We start from the raw sequence: 17,062 nt of genomic DNA on the forward strand, positions 1-17,062 counted from the left end.
GGTGCTCTGGTCTGTTCAGAACTGACGGGAGGCGCTCTGGTCCGACTGCAGCAGCCGCACGATCGACGGGTCGCTCTTCGCACCTTTAATGAACTCCTCCAGCGACAGGCGGCCTACGGGGCGGGGGGGAGGGTGCGGAGACAGGGGGGAGGAGGGAGAATAAGGTATGGAATCAGATCAGTGGACAAAGCCGTCATGCAAACTGCTGGAGAACTTTCTGATCAAACTTGGTCTGGTCTAACTTTATCTGAATTTCCACAATGTAAATATATTGTTACGACCCAGGGTCGTATTCAGAGCCGGTGCTGGCCCTTCTGGGGCCCTAAGCAAAAATCCACATGGGGGCCCTACAGTACGCGTCCCATGGTTATTCGACGAAGAGCAAATCCATTTACGGTCAAAAACAGTTCCACTGTGCAATAAAGCAGGGCAGAAGTGGAACATAATTACATCAATTCAGGCCCTGCACCTCTGTGTGAGAACCGCTAACAACTAAGCCATTGTCCAACTGGGATTTAGGACTACTACTAGTCTATTTCCCCCACTTTTTAAAATGGAAAATGGGCATTCTCTCACTTCTGGCCCTGACCCACAGTTTGGGAACCGCTGATTTAAAACTAACTGAAACCTGCACCTGACGGTTATTTCAGTCTTACCACTGAGAATTATTCTGAGTAGCCCAACTCGTTATAGACTGTGCACATTCAGAGAACCAGAGTTACTGTAAGTTACTGTGCTCGTGAAAATGTGGATTCAACTCCTCTTTGAAACAAAAAGGCCACGGACCACGGTTTTACTCTCGTACCACGGCTTTACTCTCGTCTATCCATCAAACTAGTGTCCTGATTCTCCACTAGACACAACAAGAAGAGAGTTTAAAAAAGTGGGCTGATGCCCCGAGTCTACGCAGAGAAAACATGAGAGCAGCGCCCGGGAGACAGCCGAGCAGGGACACGAGCGGAGAAGCACTCGTGCCTTGGAAGTGACGGGGGAAGGTGGTGGGTCTTTCCTGATCATTCACTGCAGCAGCCTGCTCCGTTTTGGTGTTATATGTAAGTAGGCGGAGAGTGAGTGAGGCTGTCAGAGCCTGTCCCCGTAACAACGCTTTGATTAATCAGTGAAACAACACTGTAGTTTGACTGAGACGCGGGGACCCTACGCACCTTGCGTAGTCTGCGTATAGGAAAAACGGCTCTGGTCGTATTTTGGGGGCAGGACAGCGTTTTGAGGGACCTGTCTGCTCTTGCAGTTGCTCCTCCCTCTGCTTCCTCTGCTCAGGTGCTGCTCGTCGCCTGATTGTCCCTGCTGGCGCCGATTAAGAGGGGTTGGGCTCTCGCTCCTCCTCCTCGCTCCTGCTCGGCAGGCCTAATCGACTCATCTCGCACATTTTAAGTTCACTTTACCTATGTTAGTCTTATCTTTTGTTCACCTTTATTCATTCTTTCCTTTCTGTAAATAAACCGTTTCTTTGCGCACTTTTACCCAGTCTCGTCTCCACCGTTTTGTTTTGCGGCTTTGAGCCGGTCGTAACAATATAAACGAACGTAAACGAACGACGAAATGAACTAGTAACACATCAGTAGCATTAGATCGGATGTCTGCAGGTGTGCATGGAGGAAAGCTAGTCATTGAATAAGCTTATGCGGCCTTTTTTGGTTTCAAAGAGGCGGGAATAAGAGATGAGGTGTGCACTCCATCGTCCCAGTTCATCTCAATGGCCTCTCTGATCCAACTGTGATTTTACACGCAAGAAAGAACACCAAAAAGAACGTTTTTGGTGGAGACAGCCAATAGGCTATATGCACAGTTTCCCCACGTGACGTCTTCCTGGACAGTCAGCCAGACGCTGTACTTCCTGTCAGCGATCGTTAACATTCACAATTAACAGGTTCCCACACAAATATAGAGATAGTTCAGGATCTGGTTAAGGACAACGAGTTACTGATGGACAGTCACAGCAACGTATTACAAACATCATGTTCGCTGTGAATCCAGCACCCAAAGGAAACGCCAGCTGTTGTAAGGTAGGAGCTTAGCTTAAAGCTAAAGGCTAGTGTTGAAAAATGATAATATAACATGTAAACAAGTAAATATTATTTAAACTACTAACAGGACGATTCTTTTATGCGCAGGCTCGTTCAAAACTTTGCGCTAGTTTTATTTTTTATTTTGTTAGCCGCGTTAGACTCAAGACAAAAACATCCACCGTTATGAACACGGAGGTTTCCTCCAGTGAAGTCGTTACGTCTCAATATTTTTTTTACCCTGCTCCAGTCACATCTTAACTTTTACCCGCTGTCCTTTACCAAATCTTAAGCTATTGCTTCATTTCTGTGGGACCTGCTAATTTTTAATGGGAAGAGATAACGGACAGGAAGGACAGCGTCTGGCTGACTGTCCAGGTGGAAATCACGTGGGGTCACTGTGCATATAGCCCATAGACAAACAAGAGCAATAAAAGAAGAAAATCTCAAATCATTGCAAGAGAACCACATCATGAACTGGGACAATGCCAGAATCATCCGTGCCCAAAGTAGCAAGTATTAGTGCGGGGGGCACTCTAAGGAAGATCAAAGGAAGTGATCAAAACTAGTAAAGTAGGTAAACAAACCTTCTGTCTTACTAAAAGAACCATCTTTCACAGAAGAAACCCAAGACAACTTTTAAAACATCATTATTTGAATACCCCTCTTATATTGAATCATTAAAACACTGCCATTATAAAAAAAAAACTTCATTAACGTTAGCAATGCATTTTGTTACTCAACATGACATTATCCCGGGGTTTTACCGTCATTGTCGATGTCCATCTGTCTGAAGATCTTGTCAGTCCGTTTCTCTGGAGTGGACTCGTCCTCGGGCATCTTCATCACAGACGACACCATCTTGTAAATTGCCTGCGTTCAGAAGAGAACATATCCTTCTGTATTCTGTAATTGCATTGTTTAGGCGTTTAATAAAATAGTTACAATTGAATGCCGAACCTCTCAGTACAGGTGAGGGTTTTTGAGCTTTGAAAATGCAGACACTTCGAGATTTGATAAAAAATACAACAAAATCCAGAAAATAAAGGTCCTAGTGCGTCGGCAGTAGAAGAAACTGACAATTAAACGGAAATACTGAAAGGTGCGTGACTGAAGTTAAATACTACATTTGGAGGTTTGGTTTGTCTGTTGGTCATGGTAAGAAACTCAAATGGCAATCAAGAGTTTTCCAATTCTAGTTTGAGGGATTTTTTCCCCTTTCTTCCTCACAAAAGTCTTCAGGAACAGATAGATTTCTGGGTTGTCCCTCACGCACTGCTCTTTGGAGGTTTATCCACAGATGTTCAGTGATGTTTAGGTCAGGAGACTTCACATAACGTGCCTTTAGGACATACAGCGGTGTTCTTCATACAGGGCTGTATATTGAAGCGTACACGGGATGAAAGGCCAAAGGTGGTCTAAATTGGCCTCTCGTCGAGCCCCGCCCCCCCTAGTTACTGTACAAATGGTCAAACACGACCAGCGCAACAGATTGCCATGATGGGAAGAGTGCGTATCAGTGACCTTTTTTGGAGCAATACCTCCGTGATATCCTCCAGATCGAGGCCAAAGGGGTATGTAGTGGAGGGATATATTCAAGATATTCAACTATCCAAACAGACAGGTCTCCAGCAAAATCAAAGAAACCTCATGATCTCTTCCTTAAATGCAACAGCACACCCTTGTGGACCAGTCGTGCTCTTGCGCTGCCCTGTAAGCACCCTCTAACGCATAGGTGTCAAACTCTGGCGCGAGGCTATACCAAATGACTACTCGAGCTGGCCCACCGGTATTATAATTTTTTTTTTCAGATTTTGCATATCTGGACAATTAAGTTATATATTGTATAGTTATAAGTGTTGCTTGTTCCATATTCAATGTTAAAGCATATCTTGTTTGGGTCCATATTAAAAGGTTCATTTGTTCAATGGTGGCCCGCGACTTTGTTCAAGTTTTACATTCTGGCCCACTGTGTATTTGAGTTTGACACCCCTGCTCTAACGTATCTGCTATTGCTAATAGAGTTCAAGAAATTGCACTGTTACCATGGAGATCTGCCATCTTTGCAGCTGTTAGCATACATTTTCCATTGACAAACATTAGCTAAAAACAGTATTGGAGAAAAAAGCCGTGGAACACATCCATAGGCTGCTGAGTTACTGCTGGTAAATACATCTAACACACCGTGGTGTCCAAATGGTTAAATGTGAACAATAACTCCAGTACTTTAACTTTTAAAATCTCCATTAATTTATAATTGCTGCTAATCCCATGATGCTTAGCGATATGACATCATATTCCCGAACTCTAAAATAGAAACATTTCCCCCGTGCACTACAGTTAGCTAACACTAGCTAAACCTACAGGTGCTACAATGACAATCAGCTACAGACAGTTGTCATTACACTGCGTTCCAAATTATTATGCAAATTCTATTTTTGTGTCAAAAAGGTAAAAAAAAAATTAAAAAAAATGAAACTCATGGATGGTATCGTGTCTCGGGGCTCTATGAATCACTGACATTAATCTCAGAGACCTGGGATGATGAATTGTCAGGTTAAGAAAAACTACTGAAAAAGGGTGTTCCACTTTATGGAATCATTCAAGCAATATGGTAAAGAAAAAGGGTCTCTCTGCTGATGAAAAGCGTGAAATAGTTGAATGCCTTGGTCTAGGTATGAAAACCTTCGATATTTCATGAAAGATTAAGCGTAATCATCATGCAGATAAGAGATTTGTGGATGATTCAGAGCACACTCAGGTTTGTGCAGATAAAGGCACAATATGGACGATTTCTGCCAGACAAACACATCAGATTAAGAGAACAGATGCTACAAAGCAGCATACAGGTATTTGAAGCTGCTGGTGCCTCTGGAGTCTCCTGAACATCAAGGTGTAGGACCCTCCAGAGGCTGCAGTTGTGCATAAACCTTCTATCCGGGCCTCCCCTAAAGTGTTCATTGAAGCTGATGAACAGAAACGGCTGCAGTGGCTCAGAAATACATGAGGACTCATTTTCCAACAGTCTTGTTCACTGATCAGGCTGTGTAACCCTGGATGGTTCCAACAAAGCTGTGATGTCAGCAAGGAGGGGGGGAGTCATGTTTTGGGCCAGAATCATGGGAGAGAGCTGGTCGGCCCCTTTAGGCCCTTTTAGGCTCCCTGAAGGTGTGAAAATTACCTTTGAAAAATATGTGGAGTTTCTGACTGACCACTGTCTTCTATGCTACAAAAAGAAGAGCTGTGCTTTCCCTAACAAGATCATCTTCATGCATGACAACGCACCATGTCCTGCTGTAAAGAATACCTCTGCATCACTGGCTGTTATGGGCATAAAAGGAGAGAAACTCATGATGTGGACCCCCTCCTCCCCTGACCTCAACCCTGTTGAGAACCTTTGGAGCCTCAACAATAAGGGTGAGGAGGCAGTTTTTTATCCAAACGGCAGCTCTGGGAGGCAATTCTGACATCCTGCAAAGAAATCCAAGCAGAAACTGTCCAAAAATTCACAAGTTTAATGGATGTAAGAATTTCGAAGCTGCTATCACAAGGGCTCCTATGGTAAAATATAACTTGACCTGTTAAGATTTTTTTTGATTGAAATAGCTTTTGATTTCAGTAAGTATGACCTCCTAATGCTACAAATTCGACAAATTACCATTTTCAGTCAATTACAAGCTTTAAAATGTATTGAAACGATGAGTTGCATAATAATTTAGAACAGTGGATTTTGAGGTTTTTACTACATTTATTTTTGAAAAAAATACTGTTATCACTGGGAGATTTTTTCAACCACATTTAAATGATCCTCTGCCAGTTAAAGACTTGAAAATTATGCTGACTCTCATTTGAGTTGACAATTTAGAAAATCTTAGAAAAATGTCATTTGCATAATAATTTGGAACGCAGTGTAGAACTGTGACAAAATACACATTATTTTTTATCATAAAAGGAGACAAAAAAAAACGTGTAGGACATATGGCGCAGCTGGAATTTTCAAGGATTTTTTAGTCTATTTACAGAGCCATGTGCTCCCTCGCTCTCGTAACAAAGCTGCCCTTAAAGCTTTTTATAAAGAAATAAGCTAAAAATTGCCAATTTTATATTGAAAACAGCATGGCAAAAAAAAAACACAGTTTGAGCTGTTGAGGTTAGAATTGTGCAGAATTGTTAAACTTTAAATAAAAAGGACCATCTTTTGTGATGTGTGCTGAATCAGCTACAACCCCAAAATTGGTCTGAGGGCTCATTTGGCCCCCGGTTCCTACTTTGGACACCCCTGGTTTAGGATCAGGTCGTCGAGGCACCTGGTTTAGGAGGAACCAGTCACCCATTCATGCTCTCCTTCATTCATTCATACACCAATGTACGCAGACACTAGAGGTAAGGAGGGTGACGTGTCTTGCCCAAGGACACAATGACAGTGTCCACCCTCGGGAGCTGGGATTCGAACCCCCGACCTTCCGTTCATGAGACGACCTGCTCTACCAACTTCATTCTTCATTCTACCCACGAATCAATCGATCAATCAATCAATGGTTTTGTATAGCCCAATATCACAACAGGAGTTGCCTCACAGGGCTGCACTGAACATTCAGGCAATACAACAGAGCAATAAATAAGACAATGTAAAGTTCCCTTGAAATGTTCCCTGTGTCACTGGCTGCATCGGGGGAAGGTTTCAATCTGCAGCTGCTATGTTTGGACATTATATTTGCCTGTACACTACATTTGCTTGGTTATTGCTTTACTGTTTGAATGTTGACCTGTGAGGGATAACACAAAACAACTGGATTTGCTTTCGTATGTCCACAAACGCTGGGTCCATAGCTGACTGCAGTTGTCATTAGATGTGTTTCTGCTGCTTCTCAAAGAAGCTACGACATTACTCATTACTCATAATGAATGTGTTAACGTGTAGTTCAGCTCACTTGTGGTTGCGCTAGTTGCTTTCACTTTGGTGTGGTCTGGTGCCATGTGAGCATCCTTTGTCAATCCTGCTCTAATCTTGTGGGTATGAGTGCCGTGTGCGTCCTTAAGATGTGGGTATAGTTTGTCACATGAATGGTGTATTTATGAGTTATAAGCCCACTTGTGGCGAAGTTGTTATAGTCCTGTTATTGCCCACTGCTATACAGCTGCGGCCCGCTTCAGTGCTCCACATGCGCTCCTAAAGTAGCCATCTGCTGTCTATACTTTAGTAATTGTCTTGTAAATATCTGTAAATATTATTTGTAATGTATAATTCGCCTGTTTTGGCACTTATGCATGTTCATTTTTCGAGTTAGAGCTCCCACTAGTGGATTTTCGGTGGTACTGCAGGTCATGTTTATACATCTGTAGCCATAGCCTGCCTACATGTTTATTAATATACATTTCAGTTGTTTCTGTTTCAGATAATCACACACACACTCACACTTTTATACACACATTTTGTCAAATCATCATCACCTCCTGATCCATCCTCCTCAATAAATGCCTATGCCTTCTGACCAAGGAAGACTCAGTTGACAAGCAATCCAAATCAGCATCAGACGCACACGGTCTCTGCTGTTGTTCTTTGTTGGTCAGTCTCCATAAACAGAGCCTGAGCCAATATTGATGGTGCCGCTGGCTCGGGGTAAACACACAGAGCAGATAAGAGCAGAAAGGCAAGCCTCCATGTTCATAAACCTGCACTGCACTTACCTGACCGGAGGGACTGGACAGATACAGATGGCAGATCTCTGGAATTGCCCATATATGGTCATGTTTAAAAACAGCTAAGGGGGAAAACAATACGTCCGGGTTCGCATAAACCTCTTCAATACCCCAATTAATATTTCTGAAACTCAACAGAGTTACTTATTTATCAGGCTCATTAGCCAAAAAGGCTACTGCTATAAATGTTATTTTTACCAAAATCGCTAAATCTGGGTTTAGCGGAGAAAAATGCTAATGTAGTGAGTTGGAGTTAGAGTCCCGCAGTTAATTAATCAAACGTAGGGGCTCTACGCTCTGCGCTATAAAAGGAGCCCTTTCAACCGTGCCTGACTTCTCCTCTCTGACGTCACGTCCACCATGCATGGACGAGTTATTTAAAGTTGTACAAGTCGTGCTGAAGCGTCAAGCCGGCGGCTGGAGACATAAAGCCAGCAACTGAGTCGTAGTCAACTTCCTCGGTGCATTGGTTAGCTCGTGCAATGGTGCTGTAATGATTGGGTGGTCGTTAATAGATGGTCATTATTTTTAGCTTGCTAGCGCTGGCTTCTGCTGCGCAGGGTCGGATGCTCAGGGTCCCGGAACGGCTCGACATTCACCTGGTATGTAGCTCGCAGCCTGTGCTATAGTAGCCTTCCTGTCGCATACCTTTTGACACTTTTGATACTTTTAATTTACCATTGTAGGGACCTGATGGCGCGCCCACCTTCCCTTTTGTACCATTGTATAACTGCTGTGATAACTTCACCTCTTGAAGTCAATAGATAGAACTCTTTCTTATGGACCGATGTTTGGACCGCCGGAAAAATTGTGAACCGTTTATGAATTTATGAACTGAACTGAACTTGTCTAAAAATATTTTACTAAACTACCTAAGTTATCTTAACTTAAAGAGAATATATCCATGTTTTTGTAACGTGCCTTTGTTCTGTCAATTTTAACGAACCTTTGTTGCCTATGGGACGGTTAACTTTATTTTTATTTTATTTGGCGCTGTCTCAGGTTGCTACAATAACTGAGTGGTGGGTCCGCAGTACAGCTCCCCCACTCGACTTGCCACACAAAAGTCTGAGGCCGCGCAGCAGCTCCGTTAAGTAGCGACTTTAGTAAATAGTACTTTTTTAGCAGTAGGTACGGCATTTTTAGCAAATGAGTCAGAGAAATAAATACAAAAATTGTACAACAACAAGGACCGTGACGTCACCCAGCATGGCGCAACCGGGGCCCCACTCTGGAGCCAGGCCTGGGGTTGGGGCTCGAACGGGGCACAGCCCGAAGAGACGACGTGGGCCCGCCCACCTACGGACCCACCACCCACAAAGGGATCCATAGGGGCCGGGTGCCTCGACGACCTGGTCCGCGTGCGCATCTTCTGGCGTTCAGGGAACAGCTGGAGGAGGTGTGCGTGGATTGGAAAGTTTGGGCATCTCTGCTGAGACTGCTGAGACTGCTGCCCCTGCGACCCGGCCCCGGATAAAGTGGAAAAAAATGGATGGATGGATGGAGTCTGAGAAATAAGTAGGTTCAGTAACTCTCCATTGAGTTTCAGAAATATTCATTGTGGTTTTTAAGAGTTTTTTCTCACATATTTGTTGGTCTTCTTGAGCCCGGAAGCGGAAAATATAAACTTTCTCTAATTATTCAAAAACTAGTTTAACAAATGCTGAATTATGGATATAGTTTTCTACTAAATAAAGATAAGACATGGAGAGGAGCAAAGTGGTTCAAAAGCCCATAAATACATAAATAACGGAGAATGTTATTTGCTAACGCACGCTAGCTACGACTGCTGTTTTTTCGCTTCCACTGAACAATCTGCTGTGAATAAACATCCATATGGACCCGATTTAGACTTTACTTTATTTGTATGTGAAAAATAACTTTATTTGTGACCAGACACACCGGTTCTGGGGCATTTTGAGCTATTCACGCTAAACAGATTATGAAAGTGTAGTCTCCAAGCTTTCCAAAGATGTGTAACACATGGAAATCTGATAATATTTGGAGAACCAGTGAACATTTGAAGCTAACATCTCTGGATAGTTCTAAGCAGAGAAATCGGCCTCTAAACTTTTGGGCTGTTCTCACCTCTCTCTGCTGCACGCAGTGACGTTAGGGCTCATTTACATCTCATTTAGATAAGCCATACCCACTCCCCCCTGTAACAATGTAAAGCACAGGGGGGAGAAAAGGCAAAAAGCAAGAAAAATGTGCCATGAAGAAAAAATATATATACGGTAGTATATAAATAAATGTCTCTTCCCATAGAGCCTACCTTTACAGCAACAAGCAACACAATAACAACTAGCAACATTATCCCAACACACACTCATAGAGAGAGGGAAAGAAGAACGCACACACGGTCATTAGTGCCATGGACAATGACTACGTTGTATTATCTGTAACCTGCACACACAGCTTACGACCAAAAACAAAACACAAACAAATCCAATCAACTGAACACACCATGTTAGCTTACAGCACAACAATGGCCTCATCAAATCCATTTTCATCGCTCAGTTATTTTCAATGTAGAGTTGTGCAAATCCGCGCTATATCCTTCTGTCTTAAACACGCTCTGAAGACAAGGAGTTGGCTCGGGAAACGTAATGGTCAGCAGGGCGCTGTGCATGCTTACAGCCAGGGCAGCATCAGTCGCACTGGAAAAGTTAGCCTGGAGGTCACTGGTTTCAAAACAAACTTATGCAGTAGTATTCCAGCGTTAGCAGGAGCCTCCGTCTGCCGTCTGTATCTCATGGAAGTGACATCACTTTGATGCTCCTGTGTTTTGTACAGAGCCCGCCAGGAGACATGAAGAGAATTTATTTTTATTGCGTTATTTCGCAATACTTTGCAAAATAATGCAAAAGGTTTGCGATATAACACAATAATTATTGCGGAAAAACGCAATAGTTTTGCGAAATAACGCAATAGTTTTGCGAAATAACGCAATAGTTTTGTTATAAAATGAAATCATATGTGGGTAGAGGACATATTACACGGAAGCTGTACGAGGTCTTGGAGGGTGTCCCAGAGTCATGAGAGGCGATCTTGGGAGAGAATTGTCACAGGATTTCAGATTAGCACAGCCAGGCCCCAAGATCAACTATCCACCAACCCGGTGGTGAATGTTGTAGCTTGGCTATCCACCAAGATGGCGGATTAGTCTATCGTGCATGTTTTAGTGTCATGAGGAGAAATCTTGAGCACCCTTACACTTCTGCCTGTGTGGCGGGCAAAGGTTAAAACTGTACTTTTCGAAGGCTTCCTTCTCCCCGTGAACATATCCAGCTCCTTTGGGGGATAGTAAGCTGCTCTCAGGGGAGCCACAGAATGAACAGCTCCACAGTAAGGGCACTACAAAAAGTAAATATCAAGTATAGGCTAAATGACTTGAGTGAAGAGGATCAATCTTGTTTTGAGCGATTTTCACTAATTTAGACGTTTTTCCTGATCGCACCAAGATTACTTTGCTGTTGTTTGGTGACTTTTCTGACTGGTTCTAAGGTCTTCTCACTTGAAATAAGAAAGTAAAACTGCCAATGGGACAATAGCCATTTTCTTAACCCATTTGCAAAGAAATTCATCTCAAATAAAAACAAAATGTATAGAAACGAGGCATGAGGGAATTTTTACCTTTCAAACTATGGTTAGGTACAGCTATATTTTTTTCCGATACCGGTACTTTAACAATACTTGGTTTTTACACCATTATTTGAACGATGCTTTTTCTATACTTATAATATAATATTCGTCATCTAGCACCAGTACACAGACTAGTTATGTGAATTTATTCCTTTCCCTTCCATTTAATTTCTTTTACATTTGTATCATTTATTTGACGTGAAACAACTAAGAAACTTCCTTTAACTACAAAAGGGCAAAAGGCCCCCCCCCCCCCCAACTTTTCCAATGTATTTTTTCACCTTGTGTTTCACAGTTTGTTTTTCTTAAATGTTGCCCCTTTTTCCCATTCACCCTATTCTCCCCCATTTTTATTTCATGACCAACAGCATAAAAACTTGAATCTGAAGATATAATATTTTTTACCTGCTTTCGATACTTTTGGATATCAGACGGTATCGTTTAACGGTTCTCAGCCCTAATCATGGCAGATGTGCGCGGACAGAAACTCTGAGGAGGTCAGAAATGTCCCTAGATGGTTGTAACCTCGTTTGGACAAATGTCAGTATCACCTGTACGATCTCCAGCATCTCGGCCCTGCTGATGTATCCGTTGCCATCCAGGTCGTACATGCTGAAGGCCCACCTCAGCTTCTGCTCCAGCCCGCCACGCGACGTCACGCTCAGGGCGATGATGAACTCCCGGAAGTCAATGGTCTCGTCCCCGTTGGTGTCAAAGGTCCGGAAGACGTGCTCAGCAAACTTGGAGGCGTCTCCGTAGGGGAAGAAGTTGGCGTAGATCTTCTTGAACTCGCTGACGGTGAGGTGGCCTGTGGGACAGTCCTTGAGGAAGCCGCGGTACCACTCCTGCAGCTCGTGGTCGCTGAACTCTGTCTTCTCTCGCAGGTCGCTCAGCACCTCGGGCCGCAGCTTACTGTTCTGCTTGCCCATGGTGCAGTGCTCTCACGGCCGAGCAGGAATCTGCAGGGGAAAGGAGACCTGTCATATAATGATATTAATCATTTATACTGTCGTAAAGTTTTCTCATTCTAAATCACAACACCTGCACTGAAGCAACCCTAACCCCAGCCCAAGTTGCATGATCTCTCTCTGTGAAATGTTTATAACGTGCGTCAGTTGAGCTCCAGAGGAAATGACGTCACCTCCCTTTTTTCCCCGTAAGAATTACATAAGTTCATCTCAATGAAATGCCTTATTAAACTCCCTTATCCTTAAGTTTAGGATTAGGGCTAAGTTTGGGGTTAGTTTGGATTAGTTTAAACTAGTGTTGACGTCATCATAGCAGGAGCTCCACTGATCACGTTCCTCTCCATTGGCTGCGTTTAGACCCTTCTCCGTTTTGCAAACGAAGAAGGGCTTTCTGGTAAAAGAGGGAGGAATTTACTTTCAAATTTAACTCTATCTCTCCTCATTTCATACTACAAATTTCCTTTCGAGGAATCCTTAGATGGTGTCTCCTTAACTGGTTTATCTGCACTCAGCCTTACCTCAGCCTTATGTCCATTGCGTCCATTGTTTTACATTGCGTGTGTGTGGTGTGTCTCTGGGGAGGTGGGTGCGGAGAGTGTGATTGTGACAATATGTTTGTATCTGAGGGAGGCGGTGGGTGTGAGAGAATGTTTTTTTTTTAATCTGTAAAGCACTTTATAAATATTGATTAATTGATTGATTGATTGATTGATTGATTGATTGAATAAAGTTACAGATTATCCCTCTAAAGACTAAACTTTAGCTAGGATTCCTGATTTATTGTTGCTTTTATATCGGGCAGATTCAGAGGATCAGATCAGAGGAAATACCCGGCATCGCTCATGTGCATGTCATCGCTACTTTTCTGTTCATGCACCCTAGATTAATCTGTAAAACTGCAAATGTAAGGCCGATTTCTTTCAAATAATAAGTGGCCATTAGCTTGGTTAGAGTAGACTCAATTTATGGATTAGTTTATGTCCGTAGAGTTCACGATTTTATGATCTATCATAAAAAATAATAACTTCAAAACATTTTACATTCGGTCATTTTACATTACCTTTCAAACAAATATCCCGTGAACCTCTCACATCTAGCCTTGTCACTGGCTTAGTAAGGACATCAGCTACCATGTTTGCAGTAGGGCAGTACTCTATAGATATTTTCCTATCTGCAGAACGTACAAAATTATATTTAATATCCTTGTGTTTCCTACTCTGTCTGCATACTGGGTTTTTAGGCAAAGCTATCGCCCCCTGATTGTCCTTTTTCATACATTCTTCTCCATCCTGTGGATGAAGCAGAAATATGTAGTATAAGTGTTCTATTGTTCTTCATGTGATCGGGCCGACAGAGCGAACCAGTCTTTTTGCATGTACCTTGTAAAAGTGTGCGTGGGCGGGCCGGATCAAAGATGTACGGAGACAGCGGGGGAGGAGAAGAAAAGAGGAGAATGTATGACACACAAAGAACAACTATTTCTAGCTCTGCTCCGTGAGCTCATACTGATCCGCACATGACACGACTGGGCCAGGTGCAGGTGGAAAATATCCAACTCTTCTTCTGACTCATTCAGAAGACGGGCTGGTGGCTCGTGTCCACAGCCCTCTGCTCCCTCTGACCCTGTCCTTGTTGTTCTCTCTGCATCTCCTCTTGGTCTCTGTGCGTGCTCCAGTTTCTCCTAGCGCTAAAACATGTACAATAGGGGGCTGCTTTGCTGAAAAAGAGATTCTGAAATCTCAGTGCGACTTACTGAATGATAATGTTAAATCAATGAATAAACCAAAAAGATTATTAATTGCTTTGTAATGATTAGGATCATATAGAACACAAAACATATCAAACAAAATCATTAAGTGTTTAATTGGTTTAAAATACTGTATATTATAGAGTTGGAATTTACAATGTGTGTTAACAGTCACTTTAAAGCAGTACTAAGTAACTTATTTACCTTAATAAATCCTTTCCGTAGTCCCTGTGGGGGTAATACAAGTGTTTATGGGATGATTGGAGGGTCTTTCATCTCCCCCTGGTGTCTCTGGCCACAAAACCATGTTTGCAACTTGACTGCCCCCGGTGTGGAGAAAGCAATACACACTAATGTAATCACGAAGAAGAAGCTAACATGCTAACGGGCAAAGCTAACTGCGGGCTAACATCACTTTAAACAGTATTTACAGCCAAGTTTGAGTGAAAAAAAATATTTCCGTTGTATAATTGGATGCACAGTAACCCTCTCTCCCTTCGCCTTTCCTGTCAGCGTAGTATTTACTCTCCAAGACAACTAATAAATTAAAAAATCGTAACTTGCTACTACACCTGCAGTTGCGCTTATGGCCTCTAGGGGGAAGAGTTACTTAGTACTGCTTTAATGCTTACTTAAAGGAATAGGCCACCGTTTTTACATACTGAGATATGTTCTTACCTTAGCTTTGGCGAGTTCTTTAGGACCTGTCTGGTCTTCCCCCGTGCCTTCAATCACGTAAACACATGCCAAACTACTCCGGGTATTATTACGCCTTACAATATAGTTCCCCCTTTTATCTGCTTAGAAAATCCACATTGTTTAATTTTGTGTAATTATACTTTGTAGTGTAACACTTCACGTAACCATATTTAAATAGGGAAAACGTGGAAGAGCTTGGTAGCTTCTATCTTGACCTGTTTTGGAGCTATAGTGGAGAGAGGGAGAGGCTAAATGCTAACGCCGTCTGCGCTGTGTTTACGTGATAGAAGGCACGGGGGAAGACCAGACAGGTCCTATAGAACTCGTCAAAGCTAAGGTAAGAACATATCTCAGTATGTAAAAACGGTGGCCTATTCCTTTAAAGAGATGCTTTGGGGAAAAAACTAAATAAATGCCCAACAGCCACTTTTTTGTCCCAACCTGACCGTATTTTCAGAAATATTAGAGTCATTACTGTAGCTTGTAACCCAGTTTGGACTTCTTTATTCATTAGCACTGGGGTCTCCAATTTCACATGAGCAGATTAATTTAATTTCGAATTGTCCTGAAGCTCCCCCTGCAGGCAGCTGGGGGAATGACGTCTATATATTTTTTTAATTGCTACCATATTTTAATGGTAGCAATTAGCAAAGCAGCAAACACTAAGGCAATATAAACTCTACACCTCAATATTCGTCTATTCTTCAATATTGCTATTGCGATTAAATATGCAATTATAGTTACAAGGTCCTCTTCTCATGTATTTTTCACCTAACACGAGTGATAAATGTTTCTGTTTCATTAATAACAATATTAGATTTATTTAAAGTGAAAATTGCAACAATAACGCAAACAAAACTGTTGCTTGACCAATTCAAAATTTGTGATCATCCGGACTGCACTTCTTTAAAACTTGTTAAAACTGAACAATCAAATCCCTGTCTGAGCTGCGACTCGTAGTAGCTTTGGATACACATTATGGATGGATACAGAGAGGCCGAGCGGAGCACTCAGCCAAAACACAGTGGAATTAGGAGCAGCATTTTGGTTTTGGGATGTAACTTTGAACAATATGAAGAGAGAGAAAAAAATTGATGCAAGGAGACGGCGACATGAGGTGCCAAACACAGACATGTTTACTTTCTCTTTGACTCACAGCCATTTAGTGACATTTCAGTACTAAACAGCAAATTTTCTCAGCAAAAGAAGACAGGGAATGAAGTGATTAGCACTGCGGCAAGGCTAACGGAGAAGAATAGTCCTTCGCTTGGCTGCTATAAAACTCTGATATTTTCACTGTACATCCACGATCTCCCGCACACCTTAACTAGACTGAGAAGTAAACAAACGGAGCAGACATTGCTGCCGTATCTCGCCGCTCCATTCACTTCTATGGGCCACAAAATCGTGTTGAGTAAAATCGCCATACAATTGCAAATACGATTAATCATTCAGCCCTATCATGAGAGTATCTAATAAGCTAAAATGACCACGAGTTAAAGAACAACTAAACACCCCTTCCAGAGCTTACTCCACCCACTCCCAAAATCCAAAAAACTCTGCGAAAGAGGCGTGGCGGGAGGCTTTGGGGGGACGCGGGGAGAGTGAGTGTGTGGGCGGTGTCTGCTCTGTTGACCGTCTCAGACCAAGCCCCCCAAAGTAGACAGGACTGACAGACTCCCATTACCGGTCGCCGTTACGCGTAGGATAGTTGGTACACTGTCATGACTTGCAACTGGTTGATGCACCAACTATCCTATGAAAAAAAATATCCCCGCCACACTCGCTCGCTCTCATGACTGCATCCAGAGAGAGAGAGAGCGCTAGCTCGGTAGCCAGAGCCGTGGGAAGATATTTTCGCTAGGGGGTGCTGAGAGATTAGATTATTTAAAGAGTAACTAAAACCCCCTTCCAGAGCCTCAGATTTTAAAATCTCAACTGTAAGGGGGCGTTGCCTGGTGGACTAATTAGCACGCGGGAGGGTGGAGGGGGTTCTGGGTCTGTGATTGACAGGCCGGAGTTATCGTAAACAAAGTCCGCATGGAGTTCCGACAGCGAGCTAACTTTTTTAGCAACATGCTCCACTGGGAAGACACACAGAGGCATCGTGGCAGACAGCGGCCATGTGCCTGAGATTGCTCTGAAACGCTGGGTTATTTTATTAACAGGGATTCCTCTGTAATTTACAAAGCTTATTTTATTATTGCAGTTATAACGATGAGGAAGACGAGTAGACTAAAAGAAACCCGTGCCAACGCTGCATGCGATCAGGGTAGACT

The 17,062-nt window shown here is 42.8% G+C and overlaps 1 protein-coding gene across 1 annotated transcript in view; it reads right to left on the reverse strand.

Moving 5' to 3' along the window:
- hpcal1 (hippocalcin-like 1) overlaps positions 1-17,062 on the reverse strand; it is a 46,892-nt gene continuing 29,830 nt past the window's right edge. The window contains exons 2-4 of the mRNA XM_079572858.1: positions 11,921-12,328; positions 2,792-2,897; positions 1-113 (exon numbers count right to left, since the gene is read on the reverse strand). Coding sequence (XP_079428984.1) covers positions 16-113; positions 2,792-2,897; positions 11,921-12,298 — 582 coding nt within the window. The 5' untranslated portion in view covers positions 12,299-12,328 and the 3' untranslated portion in view covers positions 1-15. The remainder of the gene's footprint in view (positions 114-2,791; positions 2,898-11,920; positions 12,329-17,062) is intronic.

The sequence above is a fragment of the Gobius niger genome, assembly GCF_951799975.1.
Source record: "Gobius niger genome assembly, chromosome: 15".
NCBI classification, from domain to species: Eukaryota; Metazoa; Chordata; class Actinopteri; order Gobiiformes; family Gobiidae; genus Gobius; species Gobius niger.